The sequence below is a fragment of the Temnothorax longispinosus genome, chromosome 11 (assembly GCF_030848805.1).
Source record: "Temnothorax longispinosus isolate EJ_2023e chromosome 11, Tlon_JGU_v1, whole genome shotgun sequence".
Classification (NCBI taxonomy): domain Eukaryota; kingdom Metazoa; phylum Arthropoda; class Insecta; order Hymenoptera; family Formicidae; genus Temnothorax; species Temnothorax longispinosus.
In genome coordinates this window covers 16,664,661-16,688,022 of record NC_092368.1, presented here as the reverse complement: position 1 = coordinate 16,688,022, position 23,362 = coordinate 16,664,661, and the positions used below count along the sequence as shown (strand labels likewise).

At 36.7% G+C, this 23,362-nt stretch overlaps 2 protein-coding genes across 5 annotated transcripts in view; one reads left to right on the top strand and one right to left on the bottom strand.

Annotated features, from left to right (window-relative positions):
- Window positions 1-3,962, top strand: part of Mgtor (nuclear basket protein megator) — a 29,692-nt gene extending 25,730 nt beyond the window's left edge. The window contains exon 13 of the mRNA XM_071794164.1: window positions 3,825-3,962. The gene's annotated coding sequence lies outside the window, so the exon portion shown is untranslated. The remainder of the gene's footprint in view (window positions 1-3,824) is intronic.
- Spn (protein phosphatase 1 regulatory subunit spinophilin) lies at window positions 281-20,962 on the bottom strand. 4 transcript variants are annotated; one of them, XM_071794167.1, is made up of 19 exons: window positions 20,530-20,962; window positions 17,146-17,249; window positions 16,572-16,843; window positions 14,275-16,118; window positions 11,628-12,705; window positions 11,164-11,184; window positions 10,323-10,547; window positions 9,735-9,918; window positions 9,228-9,491; window positions 8,535-8,893; window positions 7,580-7,835; window positions 7,182-7,235; window positions 5,882-6,187; window positions 5,416-5,802; window positions 4,976-5,234; window positions 4,634-4,840; window positions 4,363-4,515; window positions 3,847-3,953; window positions 281-3,592 (listed from the first exon to the last, which is right to left on the bottom strand). In XM_071794167.1, exons 3-19 carry the CDS (start codon window positions 16,829-16,831, stop codon window positions 3,341-3,343), a joined length of 6,216 nt encoding a protein of 2,071 aa, XP_071650268.1. In that variant the 5' UTR covers window positions 16,832-16,843; window positions 17,146-17,249; window positions 20,530-20,962; the 3' UTR covers window positions 281-3,340. The 4 variants fall into 4 exon arrangements, with proteins under 4 accessions (XP_071650268.1, XP_071650269.1, XP_071650271.1 ...); XM_071794168.1 differs by having other exon boundaries at window positions 3,847-3,905; window positions 20,530-20,961; XM_071794170.1 differs by lacking the exon at window positions 7,182-7,235 and having other exon boundaries at window positions 20,530-20,961.
- Window positions 20,963-23,362: the final 2,400 nt, after the last annotated feature.

The following is a 23,362-nucleotide window of genomic DNA, read 5'->3' as shown; positions in this document are numbered from 1 at the left end:
AGCAAACCCAAAAAGAAAGAATTCAGTCTCAAGAACGTGGAATTCCAACGTTCCAAAAAATCAATTGTTCTAAAAAACCAATAAATTTAAAATAAAACTGAAAATTTAAAAATACACAGATCTGTGGATGAAAAGGTCCGATTCTTTCAGATTCCAGACATCCCGGGGCGTCTGTTTTCGACGCTTAAGAAATCCTCAAACTTCAAGATCTAAAAAAAAGTCTTTAGTGAGTGTATAATTAAGGAAGTATCGAAGGAAGGCAAAGCAAAAGAGATTTCGCTATGGATAATCGAAGTGCAGGAGGATCGTTCCACTGACGTTTTATCAATAGCAACTGATATCATATTACAATTCTTATAAGAAACACGGACGATTCATTCCCGCAGTTCGTTGTGAGTGTAACAACAAAAACAACAAGTGTCGCGTCGCGATCGTCAAGTAATGCAGCTAATGGAGGACTTCTATAAGGATTTACGATCAAAAATTCAGAGCTATGCCTCGTGGAGTAACATTATGACACTGTAATCGCTCTCTGTCGCTCCGCGACTCACGCAGCTCGCACAACGCACGCACACACAACACGCATACATATTAATCGTCTCACCGGTTACAGTCATCGTTATTAATCATATCTCAGTACATATGTATATTTACACGCTACACGCCCCGAAGTTCAACATTTCCGACTACTCGCGACGAGGCGTTTTGAAATGTTCAAAATGGAGCGCGAAAAAATGTTTCAACGTTACTATAAATAAGTACGCTCGTTCCTCGCGTTCAGCGCGGCTCTCTCTCTCTCTCTCTGCTCTCGCTCGCAGAGCGTCCGTTTCGTAGCCGTTTGCATCCTCGCTTTCCCTCTCGTGTGGGAAAGCGTAGCTCGGCTTTCGTTCTATCCGATGTGGAATGTTATTGGATTCTGTCGCAGAATTTACAGCGGCTCGATTCGCGATGGCTCAACGATGGACTCATCCCTTTTTGCGAGCGTTTGACAAATTCTGTGAGAAACAAGGGAGCGGAGAATGCAAGTCTCTCGATATATCTGACACGGTGCGTGAAGGATTGCTTGCTTTGAGCAAATTTGGAGTGAATAAGTATAAATTACGAAGAAGTGTACTCTTATACAAAGTAATTATAGCAAGTTTGCAAAGTACAGGCTGTCTCTGATCAACTTCGTCCCTTCCTTTCGGCTCAAGTTGATACAGCAGTTGATTTAACGCAACGTAATATTTATTATGGAACATCTTAATCGCAGAGAATACGACGATATGGTATTGAATACGAGAAAAATATTATAGTCTATTGCTACTATAAATTGCAATTTTTCATACTTTTTCATATTATAAATATTAATTATATTTCAAATATTACTCTTTATTACTCAATATTAAAACATTTGTTAATGTTCAAATTCATATTCAACATCAACTTTAATTTAAGATTTAATTATAAAAAAAAAAAAAACATTGATTAAACGATATATGCTTATATTTAATATCTATTATTAAAAAATGTTAATATTGTGTGTTGTATATATTTTATCGATAAATTGTATGTATATATAATTATTGATATAAAGTACGCGAGATATAAAAACCGTTCGGTGGTCTTAAGCGCACTGGATACTTTCACCCTCTAAACTTCTACAAAATGGTCCATTATTTTTTCCCAATCATAAAAAAAAAACGCTATAATTATTCAACAAACAATAAATTCATTTATGACTACTAGACATTGGCGATTACAAAAATTTAAAGAGTTTCAACAGTAGAAGTCCACCGTAATTGATCAGAGACGTACCTTTAACGCGTAATTAATAATTAATTAATAATTGACGACGCATTGTTTATATATAAAATTGAAGAAGACGACAAAAAAGACGTTTGAACGTCTACTTGAAAAGTCGATCCTTAATCGTGGAAAAAGCGCCGTTAAACGCGATCGTAGAAATAAATATCGGAATAATCCTTATATGCTCCTATATATATAATTATGTATACTATATATACGTACATATACAATTACAAAAGAGTGTACGTACACGATGTTTTATTACACATTTTATCGCGTTCTAGATGACCCATCTAGAATTAGTAAAGCGGCTCACGATTTTATCCCCCCCCCCCCCGACCATAAAAGAACAGCGTTTGTTAGAGCGAAAATCGAGCAGCCGCTAACTTATACGCACAGTTAGAACGCGACCGTTTAGCTGAATTGCTAGAATTTTTACACGCATTCGTACACACGCACAAACATACGCGCTCGCTCGCACACACACTTTTAAATAGTATTAATAACTGAGAAAAAAAAATACTTAATATAGCGACAATATAAGTATGGCGACAACAAGTAAATGCGGAGGCGCAATACATGGGCCTCGTTCAAGGAAACAGATCATAATTGAACGGAAGCGGAGTATCTCGAAGGAAACGCCATGAATATACTGGGTGTCCTAAGGAGGCGCAATCTAAGTTATTAGTATTAGGAATAAATCATAATAACTTCGATTATAGGAGTTATTTTAAGTTATTATGTGCTCCCATTTATTAGAAAATAATAAAAATTAGTCGTAAGATTAATAGCTACTCGTTTTATTAAAATTAATTTAAAAATTTATCAAAAATAGCAATTAATTATTAAAACAATAATCCTTTCAATTGAGATTAATTCCTAGTAATAATACTAAAATGTTTATGAGGAATCATTATTTGATCGTTATTATTAGTTATTTCAAATAATTCACATAATCATAATTAAATACGCATAAGTAATTTTTTTCATTAATACTATATATTTAATACTATTATTTCACACAAATATCATTAAGAATTATTTGAAATAATTATAATATCAATTACAAATATAAAATTGTTTATAATCATGATTTTTATCATTGTCCGAAATTAATTAAATATATTAAAAATAGTAAAAATAGTAAAAGAAGAGAGAAAAAGGCCCAAAGAAGCAATTGTGTATATGTGAAAAGAAAGCATAATTCAGAAGATATGCTTACATAAAATTCGTTCATCTTGAACATGACACTCCTATTTTAGGGATTTATACAGTTTTCTAGGCGACACCCTGTATGAAATGGACGGCGTCATTTCTAGTTCCAATATTTATCTCTTTGGCAAACTTCTTTCTAATCTTCACACGGGAAATTTGCTTTTCAATTTTTCTCGACGAATATTCTCGACGGCTTCCCGATAGAGTCCAAATAAAATTCCCATTATTAATTCCTCCTTACCTCTTTCGAGATACCCGGTACACTTCGCGCCCAAAAAATCCGCATTAACTTACCGGGGGTCTAAATGATATTGAACGCATCTAATTTATTTGCAGGCTACTTTTTCCGCGCGGCTTTCTCTGCTTTCCGTCGCATTCGCTCGAGTTCCTTACGCTCCTTGCGCTCGCGATCAGCCTGCGCTCTTAACTCCTTCAGTTTGCGTTTCAGATAACTTTTAGCGGGGTCGCAAACCCCTAAAGTCTTCAAATCTCTCGAATCCAAACGCAACAGGTTATTTCCATTAATGCCATTATCCAAAAATTGAGACGAGTATTGTTCTAAACCAATTCCCGTCAGCCATTGGCACACCTGAAAAGACAGTCTTACTTTTAGAAAAATATGAGCTACTAAAAATAAAAAAGCAAAAAATTGCCTTTGTCTTTAAAGTTTTTATTGTAGCGAGGAATGGAAACAGAGGAAATAATTTAATATTAAGTTATTTCAAAAGCTCTCTGACATATAATCCTCATCTTTTAAAGATATATGTTTAAAAAGATTTGTGGAAAAATAAGTTTTTTAATTGCAAATTAACTTTTCTCAGATCAATCAACTGAAATACTCACTTGTTCCTTGGACCAATCTGCAACTGGTGCATTCTGCCAAAAGTGGGACTTCTTGTCACCTAAACCAAAGTCGCTTAGGTGAGCGGGCAACCAAACTGTGCTCGAATCTATATTGATAATGCATGCAGGATGGAAAGTAAGTATAAGGTGTGAAAATCTTATCACGCTATTAGTAATCACTCCATCAGTAATTAATCATTATCCGTACTATAAATGTTAGCATATTTTATATTTTGTTAAATAATTATTATGTTAAATGTTTTAACGCTTTCATAAAAAAAAAGACACTGATAAAAAATCATGCGTTTAAAGTTTAAGCAAATTTAAGCTAATAAAGCAAAATGATCATTAGATAAAATTATTATTAACTGGGCTGAGGCTAATTAAAAGGAATTGACGGAAATTTGTTCTTGAAAGTTCTTCATTTCAATCTAAATCTTTTGATCTTAATTCCTGACCGAGTGATCGAAGCGTTAGTGCTGACACAAACATGAACACGTAAAGTTTTTCAAGTACCTACGACGCCGCCGGCTTTTAAAGGACTAGGATCAACACCGGGAGGACTCACAGAACCGCCGGAAGACAAACTCGAAGGAGAACTTCCTGGATGATGCCACGGGGCACTTCCGCTACCGATCAAATTCGATGGAGGAATCGATACCTTTTTCACTAGAAATACAGCAAGTTTAATTTATCATGATAAACCGACATTGTGGTTATTGCATTTGATGATAAATAAATTAACTTTCTTCAATTTTATTTCATTTCAGTGCGTATTTTTACCTACCTCTTTGATTAGCCTCGTTAACAGCTTGTCGTATCTCCTCCACGAGATGATGCGTAACCATAGTTGGATCGTTATTATGAGGATTGTTGAGATCACTAAAGTCTCCAGAGCTCTCCCTCGAGGAGTCGTTTCCGCCAAGCCGCTTTTCTCGCTCGGCCAAAACCTGCTTTAGCTGTTCTGCCAATGACGCAGGAGGTCCGGTCAAAGCTACAGAGCGAAAGTCTTGTTGTTTTTAATGTATTTTAAAAAATGAGAGAGTTTACGGAATATCTTTAATAATAAAATCTTTATAATAACAATAATAACAATAGTGGATGCATCGAAGCAAACGCATTGGCATACTTTTCTGCGATTGGGGCCAACTCTGCTCAGTCATCGCCCTAACTTGCGAGCTGATGGTGCTGTGCTGCCGGATCGCAGTGGGATGTATAGGATCCATGTGCGATTTTCCCTTAAGTGAACTGATGGATGAAGTGCTGGAATAGGAACTCAAGTTGGACTGCTTGGATGTCAAGTCGTTGGGCGACCTGCTGTCTTGCGAAGTCATTTTTGAGGAAGAATCATCGTCCGTGTTGTCGCCCGACTCGTCTAATCCGTAGTCCTAAAATAAGAATTTTTTATCATATAATTTCGTTTTATTTATTTAAAAAGAAAAGTTTCAAAACATATATGCTCTCTAATTCTATCTATTTTTAAATATTGTGTTCCATTTTTAACCTTCAAACAAGCAATGTGTGCTGCTAATTAGTTTATAATGAATTAATGCAAGCTCAATAACGTACAGAACTACTGTTGCTGAGGCCTCCGGATCGTCTGGGCAACTGACGATTGGCTAAGCCACCTCTGCTGGCCAACTCTGCCTTGCTCTTGCCAGCAGAATTGTCCAGCAGACGATGGGCTGGTACGGCACGATCTAATTCTTCCTTCACCGGTAGCGGCAGAGGTAGCTTCCTCTCCACAGTTGCAGTCTTGTCTCCATCATCCGGGCTACTGAGATCAGAGGTCTCCGTGTCGGAAAGCTGGCAGCTAGTTGATGAAGGTGGCGGTGGCAGTTGTCTGCGAGAAAGCTGCGGTGTTACTATTCTAGTAGTGGCGTTATCGTATGGTAATCGTACCGGCAAACCAAATCGCCTCTGGGTCTCCGTCAGCTCCACCTCTAGTGTTATCACCTGAGAGAGAAATGGATCTTTTAAAAATACTCGTTCTTTCTGAGATCAAATATCATCGGTCAAACCCTTCGATACGTACTCTATCTTTAAGACTTTTCACTAATGCATTGTATTCTGTGTCCTTTTCCTGTAACAATTGTTGATAGAACTCGTCCCTAGCCGTAATATCCGCACGCAATTCCTTGGCAGCTCTTCTAGCTCTGGCGTACTTCTGTTGCAGAGCTGCGTTTTGCGCCGTCGCCTGTGACAGCATCTCCCTGGCTGTCGACAGGTCCTGGCGGGCGGTGCCCAATGCTCTCTCCGATTCGTGAAGGCGTAATCCTGATTCCCGCAGTTTGGCTGCATACTCTTCGCTACCTGCTCCGCTGTTTTCCAATTCTACTAACTGCCCAAAACATAAAATAGAGCTTATAATATGACTGATTGTAAGATTACAAAATACATGAAACAACATTACAGTGTTCTAAAATGAACATCAACTTGGGATTTAATAGAAAATACAATTTTGAGTAAAAAAATTTCGTAAACGTATGCTTATAAAGGCTTCCTTTTGAAGTTAAAAAACTTTGTACAGCTTATAATTTCTTGAATGTTATATGCCGTTTATCGTTATATACATGTTTGATGAAAATTAAAAAATGAAGTTTATTCAACATCGATTGGCACGAGAGAAGAATTGCCTGTAAAGTAATGAAAGCATGCAATTGTATGAAAGAAACAGCTCAGGGAAGAAGCCTGAAATAGAGAATGTCTGAAAGATATAAAAAGATCATCTAAAATTGTTTTATAACTTTTATAATAAAATATTGTCATTATGAGCGAAGAATGTGATTTTCATTTATTACTTCATTTTCAAGTTATTTTATTTATTTCTTCCAATGAAATTCCGAGCTAATGTCTTTTTATTTTTAGGAAAACCTTGTATTAAAAAAAAATACAAAAATAAGACGTATAAAAAATTTAATTTTTTTTATAGAGTGTAATGGAATCTCACATTTAGAAAGTTAATTACTACAAATTATTATTATAGAAAAACGAGGAATTTTTATTATTTATGTACATTAACACACAAGCTGTAAGCTATAAATGTACACTTAATATTTCATGCATTGTGATATAGTGCAGACAGAGAGAGAAAGAGAGAGAGAGAGAGAGAGAAGCGTGAAAAATTTGTAAAGAATATATAAGAGAAGCATACTAAAGCATAAATGCGGATAAGTAAAATGAGTCTTTTATTCCTGTAAAACAAATTTTGCATCACACACTAACTTTCCGTATTAATATTAATGAGTCTCCTATTAATTCAAGCAACTTGAATAACTCTGATTTGATTATGATCAGTTAATATTAATTGAGTAACTATTATAATGTTACATTACCTTCGCCTTGAGCTTTTCCACTTCCTCGTCCGCTAATGAGAGTTTATACTGACTCTGCAAGCAACCAACGACACGCATAGCGCATAAGCGAAACAAAAACAAAGAAAATCAATAAATACACACTGTGCGATTGCGATAAACTTACATATGTGATATGCTCTTAATTTACACACACACGAGAGTATGTACAAATGTATGCGCTATGTATCGTAGAAACATCATTGTTGAACAATGCATTATTCTAATGACTATTTACAGACAAATAAAACTAACACCACACGTATAAGTAAACAGGAGTAGGAGTGCGTAAACATCTCGCTAAATAATATTCTTAAATAAACGGATGAAAAGGGGATACATTCGAGTCATGAAGCACAGAATGTAAATACGCAAAATACCTCTTGCAAGAGCAATCTCAGACTGTCTACGTCGCTCTGCGTAGTGCCATTGTGTTGTGACATGGACGAGCCGAGTATCGGAGATCGACTGCGACTAGAAGGCGACAGGTAATTCTCGATGGGGCTATGTGGCGGTTCTCCCTCCGAGCAAGAGGACATCGCCGGCGAACCGGGAATCCCACTCATCCCGCTGCCAACAGAGATATCCTCGCTTCCTCGTTGGCCATCGGGAGAAGCATCGGAGAAGTTGAGTTTCCTGTTCGTGGAAAATAAATCTTTTTTTTAACACCGGTTAAAATTAACAGTTTGTTTATTGCATTGCTATAAATTATGCTTATGAAAAACATAGTTCCCTCAGCACTCCAAGATGCCTCAGGCTCTCATTGGAGTGGCCACAAAGTATCGTCACGGAATATTTGCGAGCAAGGATAAATCATCATTGGGAACGCAAATGAAACAGTGTTTAAATTAAAGTAGTAGTAAGATATAAGTTGGGTTTATATAGGATGGTACAATTCAGAATATTAAAATTCCTGTGATCAAGTGGATTCAAACCCGGTTTCTCGTGGTTACGAGTCTGGCGCTTTATCACTAGACCATACTGGCATCCAATGTTTAAATTAAAAGAAGACGGAGAGTTTTCAAATCGAGTCAAAAGAAACAATAAAAAAATATCTTTTAATATGTGATAATTTCATGATATTAAGTCTCGATATATAAATGTGTTAATTATTATTGGATCGAATTATTAATCAAGTAATTGTTACCAAAATGGATTTACTATATAAATATTAAATAATAAAATATCTAATTTTTTGAAAATAGATTTTACAATTTACCAGGTCAATTTCATATTGTAATATAACTTGTCAATATAAAAATAACTAATAATTGTTAATCACAATCTTATGATAATATTACTCGGAGATCAAATAACACAAATGCGCTACTTTACCTATTGGCAGCGTTCGCCAGTTCTCTCTCTTTATCCGCCTGGAGACTCTGCCTAATCAACATCGCCACCTCCGAATTCTTGGGATCCCTCTCCCTGCCGATGACAAATCGCACGAGACCGGAGGTGTTCCTCAGCACACTAGCGGCGTAAGCCTGCGTCACGCCGACCAAACTCTTGCCGTCAACCTCGACGATTTGGTCATTCACCTGAATCCGACCCTCACGCGCGGCTGCACCTTTCTCCGTGATAGTTTTCACAAAGATGCCCAACTTCTCTAGACCCGCGTCCGCGCCCACGCCCATCCCGATTATGCTGAGGCCCAAGCCTTCCGGGCCTTTCATCAGTTCGACAGGAAATACCTAAGTTTTTTTTTTTTAAGATTAGTAGCACAGGATTTTCTTAGGAAAAAGTGAAAAGAAGTGTAAAAATAAAAGCTTGTTAAAGAAACCCTCAGCATCTCAAAATGTCCCAGGCTTCTCTTTTTTTAAAGCAATCATAAAATTACGAAACATTCATGAGTAAGAATAAATTGGGAATATAACAGAAACGAAGTGTTCAAGGATTTAAAAAATCGAATCGTAAGAAGAAATTGCATTGAAAAATCAGCGATATTAAGATTTAAGATTAAGAAGCCATCATTATTTTTATTCTAAGGGATTCTACAAAAAAGGAGAGTTATTCTCTCAGGGTTACCTCCATTTTTTCGACGCGCTTTTCCAGCTCATACTCTGCACTGGCCGCCACAGGATCGACATCTTCATTGCGGCGATCGTATTCATTAACCGAATGCGTAGAGTAAACACGCATGGGACCGGTATCGAAGGACACTTTGGAGGTCTTTTTGATGGGCACGGTGGACGGATAGTCTTCGTCATCTTCGTCGGACTCTGGGATCCCCGCCACTTCCATCCAAAAGTGACCATCTTCGAAGTAATGCACGCCATTCTCCACGAGTATCTGATTAATCAAATAATCCAAGTTAACGTTGCCGCAAAACTGTTTAAATCAAGACAGTAAAAAAAATAAAAATAAAAATTTATATTATAAACTATCATAAAAAATCATATATTTATTTTGTCTGATTTTGTATTTGTTCTCTAATTTTTTTTATCACAGATATATTTTCTGATTCCATTGCAACTGAGAGAAAAGAAATTGATAAGATGGTGTTATAATTGTGATAATTATAATATATATTACAATTTTTCCTGGCATTGGAATATAGTCATCCTGATGCTCGGTTTCGGTGTCATCGTTAGTTTCATGAGTGTCATTTAAGCTGCTGACCGAACCTAGCAGTCCGCTCTCACTTCCTGTGACCGAACCTATTTGGCTTTCCGTCAACGAGTCTATTGTCAGGTCACTGCGAGATCTATGAGACAAACTGAAATAAATAGAAAGTTAACAGAGAGTCGATAGAGAAGCTCGAGAAGAGTGTAAATATCAAAATTTTAGTAAAATTCCAAAAGTCCGAAGATCTTTAGGTATCCAGTTGTCCAAGAATTGACAAGAACTCGAGCGTCTATTATCCCAGATTTAAAAAATTCAAGGAATGCAATTTTTAAATATTGAAGGAGTGCAAAGCTCCAAAAAATTTTAATCCTCCGGGAGATCCGAAAAAATAAAACTTTAAAAACACTACAATCCAATATTTCACCAAATAATCGATATTAAAATTGAAAATTTGCTTAAAATTGTTTAAAAAAAGACAGAGAATAGAAATAAAATTGCAAAAAGACACAAGAAAGGACGCGCAACCGAAGACATAAAAAAAATAAGCTCGTTCACCTATAATCATGAGTGGCACTATTGATAAGACTGGAATCAGGAGCAGACAGGACATCGGACAGCCAGTCGGGCGTGTTGTCCTGGTCCTCCCTATCCCTGTCCTGTCCTTCCTTATCCTTGTCATTAGAAATCCCATCACCTATTATTGCGTCATTGGCACCGGTGGGAGACAGCAGCCTCGCTATCTCCTGCGCTTCCTCGTCCGATAGTAACGCCGAACCTTGTCTAATTTATGTTCACGAATCATTCACTTTGCTTTACGCACGAATTACGTAATCGCTGATAGCGAATCAATTCTGCGGTCAAATGACAAAAGCAGTTATGTCTATTCAGTGTTTCATTCGCGAAATGTCTCAATATTTCTTATTATTTTATTTTAAATTTCAGAATTATTTTACACCAGAAGTGACTTGAAAAATGATTATCTAAATTTTCTCACCAAAAGAATAATAAGTGAGTAATGCGTAATTAAAAAATATATAGATAAAAAAAAAATATATATATATATATATATATTTTTATATAATATTTTTACAAAAAAATATTTATCTTTTCTCTTCTGTGTATTATTTTCTTTCATAGAATAATTAAAAGAAGACATGATTGAGATATATTTTCCTAGTCTTTCGTGTTCATTACAAACACGATCAACCAGAAAAAGTGGTCTTAATGATAAAAATATTTTGATATAATTTTTTAAGAAAAATCTTTTTTTTAAACAAATATTAAAAAGTAAACGATAAAATTTAATTGAAATATTAACGTAATATTTTGCAATTATCTTATGAGATAATACATATCTGCTTCCGTTATCAAATCACAGAATTGCAAATGTACTCACCTAATCTTCTTTTCTAAGATGCTGCATGGACCATGACAATCAGCAGATTTGCATTCAAATAAACACGAACGTATTAGAATCAAAATAAAAGAAAAACAAAGTTATTAATATTAAGCTTCAAATTAAAAATTATCAAGACATTGCAGCAAAAAAATTTATATCTACTATTAAATATAGATACAGCTATAAAAAATTCAATTGCTGTATTAAAATACAAAAGTTATATGCTAAAAGCAGCTCCCAAAAACAGCATCATTCCAAAAGTTTCGGTTTTTTTATTGGTATTAATTATCAATTATTAATTGTCAATTGTCATATCAGTAAAAATTAAATGTTTTAAAAACGAAAGTGTGATTCTTCCTTTTCCCTCTTTCTAAAATTCTTATTGTTTCTATGTATATATCATTTCAAACACAATCTAACACTCTAATTCCATTTTCTTCTCTTACTCGCTATATATTTACCGAGAACTCAGCAGATTTTCAGCCTCGTCTGGAGTCATGGTATCCGGCGTCACAGGAGTGATATGATTGACACTATTCTTCGAAGCTGTCTCTGCAATTCTAACAGAATTGTCCTGCATTTCCCTTGCTACACATTCCACATTTGTAACGGTCTTCGTGTCACTGGAGTCACTGTCCTCAAATTGGCTGCTCTCCGACGATTGATCGTTGGATTTTTTATTGGAATGTCTTTGGGAAGGCGTGCTAGGTGTAGAATCCTGATTATTGTTTTCCGATAACCGGAGTTTCGCTAATTCAGCCTTTTGTTTCTCTTGCTCCCACGTCGTCTGCGGCTGGTCCACTTCCTTCTCCATCTTCTTACTCAGAACACTGTTCACCGCTGCGATGCACTCTTTTCTGCTGCTGACCTCAGATTTCGCCACCTCTGTTACATATTTCTCCTCGTCTTTGCTCTCCTTCGTAATGAGCCCAAAACTATTCATCTCCTGACTACGAATAGCTGCCTTGTCCACATTATCCTTGCTTTCTGCTTCAACAAAGCTGGAGCGCTTGCCAGAGACCTCCTCCCTATTCTTCGCAATCTTCTCCCTCACGCTGATTTTTATTTGATCATTCTTCGCATTCGAGACCGTCTTCTGACATACTCCATCGCTGCTAGACTTCACTTTTGTCTCCAGCGTATTTTCCGCGGACGTGGTATTGATTTTCAGCGCTTCTGTACTGCCGTGGTTCTTTGCCTCCGTATTTGGTTTCGATTGAGTTTTGCATTCGATATTACTTTGCAAAACAATTTCTTCACTTTGCTGTAACTTCTTGGCGTACGGCGAGGGCACAGGAATTTCCTTGTGTTCCAGTGGCGGATATTCTTGGTCAGAACTGATGACAGAGGGTGGACGTGGACCTAGCCCGGCAGCCTGAAGATCAAGGCGCACGTGAGAACGTCGAATGACCGTGGTAGTGTCTGTCTCGTTAAACTTGAACTGGTCCTTCTCGGAGAGGCTCTCCGTGCCTGAGACGCAGCTCTGATACGTGGCTGGCTTATCCTGGTCCTCCGCTTCCAAGTCATAGCTGTTGCGACCTGAATTTAAAAAATAGATTTATAATAAAAATATTAAAAATACTGAAACTGACGTATATAGAAAGCGCTGAAATAGCTTATCGGACTAACACAGACGCTAAAGTACCTCCGCAATCGATGCAAAGTAATCGCAGGCACATAATTTTATGTCTTCCTGGAGAGTACGTGGCGCTTCAATAAGTATAAAAATATTGATACAAAATATAGTGCAGCGTTACATATAAACACTAATCTTGTGTATATTCTATTTACTATTATATACAAGATCACACACTCGCGTAGAATATGGCCTTCAATTAACTTAATTAATCGAACTACGACATTCAGTGGAAAATTTTAAGATTATTTAATATTATTTAGCGCAATTTTTTAATTTTATTTCAAAGTAATTTATTATGGTATTTGTTAATTAACTGTATACATTTAAATAGCAAGTAAAGCGTATTTAGATTGTTTAGACTTTTATTGCATGTTTACATAATTTATGCAAAAGTTTTACAGATTTCCTTTTATTTAATTCTTTAATTTAACTTAATTTATATACCATAAAAAATAACCGAATTGTAAAATGCTCATATATTTCTCCATAATAAACTTGCTCCTCGTTTTGATTCTACAATTTAACTTTAATTTTTTATTTTGCTAATTTAAATAATATATAAAATAATATTTAGATCTGAAAAATTTTACTTGCAAATATATACATTTTTTTCCAAATTATTAACTTCAAATTATTAACATATTCAAAAACTTTTTTATGTATGTTTATTAATAAACTAATAATTTTTATATTTTTCATTTTCAGAAATTTATATTATTTTCTAAAGTAAAGTGTTTTTACAAACTTGCTCTTTTCGCATTTATAAAACGCATTATAATTCATTCTTCGAAGAAGTCACTGTACTGATTAGAACCGTTTGAAACACAACATTGACGATTTTCAAATCTTAAAATTCTGTGGAGAGCCCCAGAGACACTTTTGCAAAGTAAACGCGATGAGGCACGAGCGTTTGGCTGCTGGACAAGCCGCACGGTGATTTCTATAAATAATACCGTGGCACACTGGTAAAAGAGGAGGTGGAAGAGCAAGAGAAGGAGAAAAGGGGAAAGAAGGGGGCCTGCGTCTGGTACTTTTACTTTTTGGCATTTTGGCGCACTGCCATTTCAGCCCACGACACAGCGAAAGTCACCTGGCTTCACTGACGCTTCTCAAAATTGTAGATTTATTTTTGAAACGAACTATTTATTATAAAGATGTTTAATACGTTCAAATGTATATTTAAATCAATATATAAGATTAATAATCAACATTATTGTACGCACATATATTTGTTATATAAAAATTAATTTTCTTTAATATTAATCTTTCAAAAATTATTTTAGTAATTCTACAACGATTATTTTTCTCGTCTTATTTGTAAACTAAAGCTGAGAAACAAAATTATACAACATTAAGGCGATTTTTATTAATTGTGACAGCCATCAATTTACGTCACAATACACTCTTTCCATCTACGATAAAGTTCTTCGACCTTAAAAGACTTTTTCTACGAATCTAATCTAGCTTACCTGTCTGATGTTTCTCTGACATCTCCTTCTCCGCTTTTTCCTCCTTGCTATCCTTGGAGGGTGAGCTGGGTGAACTCATGCTGGATGAGGCACTGTCAGTGCCTGCGGAGGGCAGACCCAGCTCAGATTCCGGTGATCGTATCAGCTCGGTTTTCTTATCGTCCACAGTCTCTTTTCTTTTCGCGTTCGCGTTTGGTCTGGCCCAATCGGGTCTTGGATCCGGTTTGATCACGTCGCCACGTAACTCTGCCTCCAGAGCCTCCCTCGACGAAGTCTTCAAATCTCTCAAGTCCACAGTCCTCTTCAGAATTTCTTCGTTTTTTGCCAGCCATTCGTTCCTCCATTCAGAAGTCTTCGCTGGTGAGTGAATCGGGCTCGGAGGGCAGTTAAAGCATTCCGGCGCTTCTAGCAGGTCGCTTTCCCTCCTCGTCAAAATATTGTCCATCGAGGCACTTCGAACTGGACTAGAATCCTCGCAGTGCAGTACAGGCGATGCTTTTGTCTGCTCGGAAAGGTCGCTGTACTCGTTTGCGATGGCAGTTTTCAATTCTGGAACCGTTGAGCTTTTTGTGACTTCTTTCGGTCTTTCCACAACCTCCATGGCTTCCTCCTTTGAAAACTCTGTTGGTTTAGAAATTATAGCTTTGAATGCTGGTGCTTCTTCCATAGATGTAGAACTTTTCAAGGTTTCTTTCGAGTTTTCTGTTGACCTTAAAGCTGCATCTTTGCATACTGAAACTGCCTCAACAACTGATGGGCTTTTCACAGTCTGCGTAGAAGTTTTAGAAATCTCCTTAGTATCTTCCACTGGTTTTGAAATTATAGTTTTGTTAACTGTAATTGGTTCTGCAGTGGTGGAGCTTGCCAAATTCTGCATAGTAGATTTAGAAACGTCTTTGGCGGCTTCCGTCGACCTCGAACTCACGATTTTGCTTTCCGTAACTGCGTCTGTGCTAGCTGCGCTCTTCAACGTCTGTGTCTTGGAAGTCTCTTTGGAATTCTCCTTTTTCAAAGCCGCTTTTGAAGTATTTTTCTGCACAACAGCGTACTCTGGCAACGATGCGTCCTGAGTCTTGTCGCCGTCACTTTTACTCTCTTTTGAACTGCTCTGAGGTTTCTTCTTCTGCACAACAGCATACTCTGGAATCGTCGGCGAGATGTCGTCAAACTTCTCCACCGTTGCATACTCCGGGCTCTCCAGTAATTCGGACGGGCTGGCGGCGGCGATACTCGCCGGTCGTTCCCTCCTACTGGCCGCGGACGAGTTCCTGACAGGTGGAGGTGGTGGTGGAGGTGAGCGTGCCGAGCAAAAGCTTGCTGATCTGGTAGCTGGACTGGCAGAGTCGCCAGTTGCCGCGCTCTGGCACGTATCAACGAACGATGATGACGATTGCTGCGCCTGACTCTGGGCATTCTGGGAGTTCAGAGAAGTTTGAACTAGCGAGCGATTCGGATCGGAATTGTACCGGTTCGGTCTAGCCTTGGAGAAGTGGCTAGTCCAATTCCGTTGCTTCTCGATGAGCTCCTTTGAATTCGGTCGGCGTTCAGGCTTTTCCGGCCGCTCTGGACGGTCATTCTCTTTACCCGTCCGTTCGACCTTACCCAAGCTCACGCCAGAACGGCCGGTGCGCTCCGGTGCGCAGTGGCCGTTCTCAAAATGCCGCTCCGCGTTCAAAGCCGGTACGCTGGCGCTCCATGTACTCAAATGTTCACGGCTGCCCGGAGGAGAGGGTGAGTGAGGACGGGGTGATCTCGCGGGCGAAGTGCATCCAGAACCTGAGTTCGCGGAACTGGAGCGAGACCGGAGGCCATGCAGGTTGTTCGGTTTTGTGACTCGCTCCACCCTGTAGATTAAACGAGCACGTAAATTAATATTAAAAGTAAGTATATAACATTTTATTTTTGTATAAACTAAACACTAGATTTTTCGCTCTCTCAGATATTTTATAAATATTTATACTTAATAAAATATAACATATTTGATGAAAATATTTTTTGATAAATTTGATTCATAATTACAAAATATAAACAAGTGGAATGATTCTTTTCTTAGTTTCCAATTAATTATATTTTTTTGAAAAAATTTTCGTAATTTCAATTCTAATTGCTAAATTTTTTCTAAATAATAATATAATTAAAAATAATTGAGAAATAAATTAATTTGCGTAATAAATAAGGTTAAAGAAAAATATATAAAAAATATAATAAAAAAGATTTCAAAAGCTAATAATTAATAAAATTAAATAGATACAATTTTGAAAGAAATAGCACAAATTTTTTCGATTCAAATTGCTTACGGTCTGTTCGATTTGTTTTCCTCGCCAAGTTTCTCGAAGAGGGCTCGCGCATTGTTGAAACGTGCCACATGGCTCTCAGTTCTGACCACTGTCACTTGCGTCGGAGACTCCTTTAGTGGAACAGCTGGTTCCTTAAATCCATCCGAAAGAATATTGTTCGTTCTGTGACTCAAATCCAGTTGTGGCTTGGATTGGAAGATATTTGCGATGGCCGACACCTTGGAGCCACCTACTCGCTTTTTCTCTTCTATCGCTGCCATGTCTGGCACAAGCTTTGCATAAGAAAATATATTTAGTATATTTTGAGTTATTCAGACATGTTGTCCTTACAATTTAAACCAATTTTATAATGCAAAATAATTTTTGTAATAAATTATTGACACGTATTAACTTTTTGAAGTCACAATACAGGAAATATGTGAGAAATAATTATATATATATCTATGTATACTAAATAAAAATTAGATTTTAAGAACATGTTAATAAATTTCTTTAATGTTAAAAAAGTTTTTTTCAACAAAAGATTCTTTAATAATACTTGATGAAATACTTAATTAATACGTATATACTTTACCTATAACTGACAATAAGTAGTGATATTTATATATAAGTGCTAATCATTTAAGTGTTTCAGCCCATTGTCAATCATATGCATTTGATATACTTCATTGCAGCAACCTATAAAAGAAATCATTAAATCTATATTAAATTTAATCAATACGTATTAAAGATAAAAGATTAAAATATCTAAATATACATATGTGTACAGTACTTTGATATTTTACATATTAAAATGTCATAATTAATCAAATCTGAGTCACGATTAATCACTATCTTATCTTGTGTGTGCTTCAAAATACTCTTTCCTGCTTTCCTTATATCCATTTATTTTCCATTATCTTACTATTTTGGAATAAAATTTAAATTTATAAATTCAATTAATCTGTGACAAAATAAAAATTATTTTAAAATAACTTTACGACTCTGTAAGTAAAATCTGTCTAGATTTCATGCTTTCGCGGTATATCAAAGAACATATACATTTTCTGCCATTGTTGTCTATAGCTATCGCACATTAACACAGTCAATTGGATTTTCTGACCTTTACAGAATTTGAATATCTACCCTTCTTAAAGAATTAATCCCGTATATCTTCCCCCAATTTTACTATTTTTATAACGTATATATTTAAAAACATTCTAAAATAAAAAATATTAAAATATAAAATACAAATGCATAAAAATATATTCTTCAAAAATACCAAAAATATCCGAAATAAAAATTAAGAAAACAAAAAAAGCAATGCAAAATAATATCTCGTGCAGTAATATTGAAAATTAGTTTTGTATAATAAAATTACATATAGTTAATATGTATGTAAACGTGTAACTTTCGCAAATATTTAACAATAATAATAATAATAAATGTAAAATTATATTTTATGTCATAAATATAATTAATTAAAATAGAAATTATGCTGTTACACGTTGTGAATTTATTCTAAAATATTTACATCTTTTTATAATAAAACTATAATCAGATTTTTGTTTTAAATTTACATTTTATATAACTTTTTTTCGTATTTTTATGCATAACCGTTATATTTCTTTACGCGTTCTGAAAAATGTTAATGGAAACAAAAGCTGAATGACAGGTATAAGATATAATAGGTGGGTCTGCCATGCCTTGGTTTCAACCCTCCTCCCATAGCACACCATGTTGCTGCAATCAATACTTGAATACTGTCCCTATGGTAGATAGATGCAAAAGAGCTTTTGCATCGTTCACAGGATCATGTACGTGTTTACTCGACCACAAACACGTACATTAATCATGTACGTTTGTATTGTAGTGTTTGTTATACGGGAGTTCATTCACAATGTTTGCTATCCAAGTATATTCTAGGTCTCTATAGACATATAATCTAGGTACTTGAGATGTGTTGAAAATAAATAGATCTATATTTAGATATAAAGCTCTCTTTCTCTGTGACGTGTTTAACTTGAAAAATTTAATTCTTCCCTGCTCATTTCTCAGTGATATATTTGGAATGGCAGTAAAAAAAGTTATGTGCGTTTTAAATGTCAGTTTATCATACATGTGTAAAAAAAAGTTATGTTAAATGTTACATGTTGATCACATGTGTGTGTATATATACATCTACCCAATATTTGATGTCCAATATTTGACATCACTTTTAATCTGATAATCTCGTTAAATAATACAATCTGGTTCAACTTTTATGAACTTTGTCTGAAAAATCAATATTGAATGTGAAATTCAATATCAGTAAACTGCTCTATATATTTAAATTTCTATTTAATGTTTTGTATTTAATTAATGCAATAAATTTATAAATTAATAAAACTAATTGAACGTAATCGAGAAGACCGTAACATTGCAAATATTCTTTCAAAATCATTATAGAAATATCAAACGTGGTACTTTCGTGTTGCGCCACATGGAGACGTACTCTAATTAATTTGTCGGTGAAAATAAATGTGCATTGATAAAATTAATGAAATATAATCTTCAAATTCAGAAATCTCGTAAATCCATAACATTTTTCCCACAGTGGCCATTAAGGACGGCTCATAAAACTTTTTCGTATAATTTTATCATTCCTTTAATGAACGCTAAATTGAAAATAAAAATAGAAATATTATATTGTTATCAACATGAATGCTGTAGTAACAATCTAATGAAGCACACATTAGCAAGTTAGTGAGACGTAAACTCCAAATTATTACACACGTGTGCGTGTGTCTATGCATTGTCCACCGATATTTCATACTCGTTATCAATCTTATACACGTTTACGCGAGCGTTACTTCTGTAGTAACTTACGATACGTCCTTCGTAAGATTTTGTAGTAATGCTCGCGTAAACGTAGTATTAGTCCAATAATCTCATAAAATAACACAATCTGATTCAGTTATACTGTACAACGTTTGCTTCAACCATCAGTAAATATCAAATTCAGCATCGATAAACCGTCTGACACATTCCAGTATCTATTGAATTAATAATTCGATAAAAATGTAGGAAGTCAAAATCGTGAATTGATGAAATTAATTGAACGTAATCAAAATCCCATAACTTTTAGCGACAGACACTCTCCTAAAATAGTTATAGAATATCAAACGCAATACTGCACTATAATTACGTTCTCATCGATAAAGTAAAGCACAAATAGATTACAAGCCGTAATTTGTAAAAATAAATGTACGGTAAAATGAAATTAATTAGATACAATCTTCAAAAATTCACGTTCTTCTCAACAGTCGCGTTAAGCACCGTTTATAAATAGTCTCGTATGATTTTATCATTTATTTAAAATGTCAATGATAATGGAATAAAACAAATATTAACAGAGTAGTGAAATGTAATCCCTAAATAATTCTGTTTCATTATAAGCAAAATAAGCGCTCTGACGCGTTATGGGGTGCCAAAAGCGTCGGAGCAAAAGCTCTCGCAAACTGTTACTAAATTAAATATAAACTTAATTAGAATATTAATGTCACCGTGTAATTATAAATGCGAGTAGGGCTGCTAATTTAAAAATGACAAACTTTACAATTCTCTAAAATTCCGTCGAACGGGACGGACTTCCACGCGTCACCGGCGGACTTTATAACTTGCAAATCGTCCAACTTAATTTCCCGATAAGAGCTCGAGACGTCGGCTAGCGATACGGTAAAGTGACAATTGGCAGAGCTAATTGTAATGCAACATTCACGAAACAAAACATCCTCCCCGATCGCCATTACACCCCATGGAGACCATGGAGTTCCCCATGAAGGCGCCGCGCCGCTTCGCCGAGCTCGCCGGGGCCTCCACGCGGGGACGCCGCTGCCGATCGTCGGCGGCGACGACGACGTCGCCCGGGGGAAGACACGCGGGGAGCTCGCCGACAGCGGTTGCCCATCCCCATCGCGGACGTATCTGTCGAACTGACCCGGAAGACGATGTCACCATGTGCGCGCGAGCATCTCTTGGAAACGGGCGAGCCGCACGACTTGGCACGATTCCGCTCTGCGGCGCCCTCGGCAGTTTACGGTTCTCGCGTCGCCGTTCGTTCCCACGACACGACACGGGGACGACGGGACGGCGCGGACGACGACCAAGTGCACGGGCACGGGCGAGGTGTCTGGGAGTTGACGTTAATGCGCGGCCACGTCCGCCATATCCGCAGCGGCGAGGCGAGGAGCTGGCGCGTCGTCGTTCCCGATCCGCGACGCCTAACGATCACCGTTCCACGACGCGCCGTTCCATATCGCGAACTTGCGCGAACTGCCCCGGGCCCCCCTCAGTCCCTCACTCCACCATACTCTCGCCCCAAGCCCCAACACCCCAACCAGCCGACGGACACCGACGGACACTGCCCGACCGACCGCGTTGATAATAGGGATGGGCGATGTTTCTCGATTAATCGAAAAAGCCGATATTTAATCGATTTTTAATCGATAGTTTCGTCCGATTAATTTTTCTTCCGATTAATCGATGTCCGATATTTTTTCCTCAACATCGATTAACTGACTTCACTAACTTCACTCATAGACATAGACCGGATGGAGTTTTCCACTAAACTAAAGACTAACCTGAGTTGGCCATTCGGCGACGTGAGTCACGTGGGTGCACATACAGGACGCAGAAAGTGCGGAAAGTGCGGAAACGCTTACCGCGTGGTAAGAAACTAACCAATCACTCTTTCGTTCTTACAGAAAAGCGATAAATTGATTGGCTACTGCATTGCTTTCTGCAGCGCGGCGTGCGTTTCTGCGTCCTATATACGGGTTGTTCGTGGCCGAGTCGATCCCGTGAAGGGGAACGTTCAAACGCATAGAGATATAAGAATAGAGTGCGCGAGTCATATGCTAGCACGTAAGAGGCTGCGATATAGGAATAGAAAAAGAACGCTGCATATAGGCCCTTTCTGTCTTTGTCTACGCGTGCATGCGAAACAAAGACAGAAGGGGCCCATGCGCAGCTTTCTCTTTTTATTCTGCGCAGCTTTCTCTTTCTATTCCTATATCGCTTTTTCAGCTCGCTCGCGCACTTTATTCTTATATCTCTATGTTCAAACGTCGACGGTTGAAAGCAGTTGAAAGTTCGCCCGGTTCGCCATTATTGAAGTTGAAGAAGAAGAAGAAGCAAGAATAAGATAAGAAGTTTTACGGGTGAACCACGGCTTGTTTTTGGCATCGTTCTGGATCCTGTGTGTACTGTGTAAAAGCTATATCTCAGGCTATTTTTTTGGTATCGTTCTTTTCTCTTCTTATCTTCTTTAATCTCTTTCTATTTCAATTTATTTATATACAGTAACTAAACAATGTAAATATGTGATAATGTTTGTACCTTGTAACAATATGCATGTGATTGAGTGAATGATATAAAAACAACAGAAAACTTTTCATTTTAATTAATAAAATTGTAATATTTTCAGCGATACCACACTACTGGACAGTCTGGACACTATGCACTTTTAAAAAAATATACAATGCGGATTTAATAAAGAAAACTATGTAATGTAACTAAAACAAAAAAAATTAATATTTTAAGATTTAAAAAAATTAATTTAACTTTTACAGGGGATGGGAAGCCACTATATAGTGGCGTTTAAACTGCCGTGCGCGGCGTGACGTAAGCGTAAGAAAATCTATCAATCCCAATCGAGTATTTTAGTCCCTACTGGGATTACGTACAGCGCAACTGATTGGGATGGTCGATTTTCTTACGCTTACGTTTACGTCCTACGCGATTTGTGTGTGAAGGCCTTAAGTCTGCTGAACGCGCCCATTGCCTGTTGCCTGACAATGTGCAAGGGGCTTTCATGGTCGCTACTCACGTCGATACGACGGGGTTCCTACCTGAGAATCGTCAAAACTTTAACGCTAGATATCTCGCTTCGCAGGGCAGGCCGTCGCATTTTTCTGCCATATTCTTTCGTTTCGTGTCAAAACTCGTCGAATGTGCATAATTTTATTGATATTCGAGGTGCAGCGCGTATTCAAAATAATTTCCCCACAATGTCATGCGTGTCCATCTCGCCGAAGCACGCGGAAAATAGCCTCCAAATTATGGAGAGTTATCTGCACAAGCAACAGCTGACAGACGTCACGCTGATCGCGGGTGAGTGTATGTTTTTTGTAACTTTTGTTTTGATAACGCACCTATGTGTCAACTGTCAATTGGACTTGTAATGATTCAGATGATAATGGTTAATCAAACGTTTTAATTAATAAAAACGAGGAGAGTTATTATTTTATACCAATATGTTTACATAAAATGTGCATTTTCAAATATAATTTTTTGTATATTTTTATGTATAATCAAGAGATTCAAAGAGAAATTCTTTTTATTGTTAAAAGTTGTTATTAAAAGTTTTTAACCAGTAAAAATTGAAGAGAGAGTATATTTTGTACACAACATATTGAAAATATTCTTCGCACTCGATGAACTTGTGACGTTCCATTCTCATATTTCCTTTCTCTGTTCTGTGCTTTTTTAGGAAATAAGCGTGTCCCCAGCTCATCGATTAGTACTCAGTGCTGGCTCTGAATATTTTGCTACCATGTTCACAAGCTCTCTGCGAGAGTCGGCACAAAATGAAATAGAATTAATGGATGTTGATGGAGATGCCTTATGGGCTTTGGTTCTTTATTGTTATACAGGTAATTCTGCTTGAGAAGATATGTTTCACGTAAGAAAACATTTCACGAATATTAACGTACGATAAAGGCATTTGCAGATATTTTTTTAAAGCCGTTCTTGTTGATTTTTGGATTTGT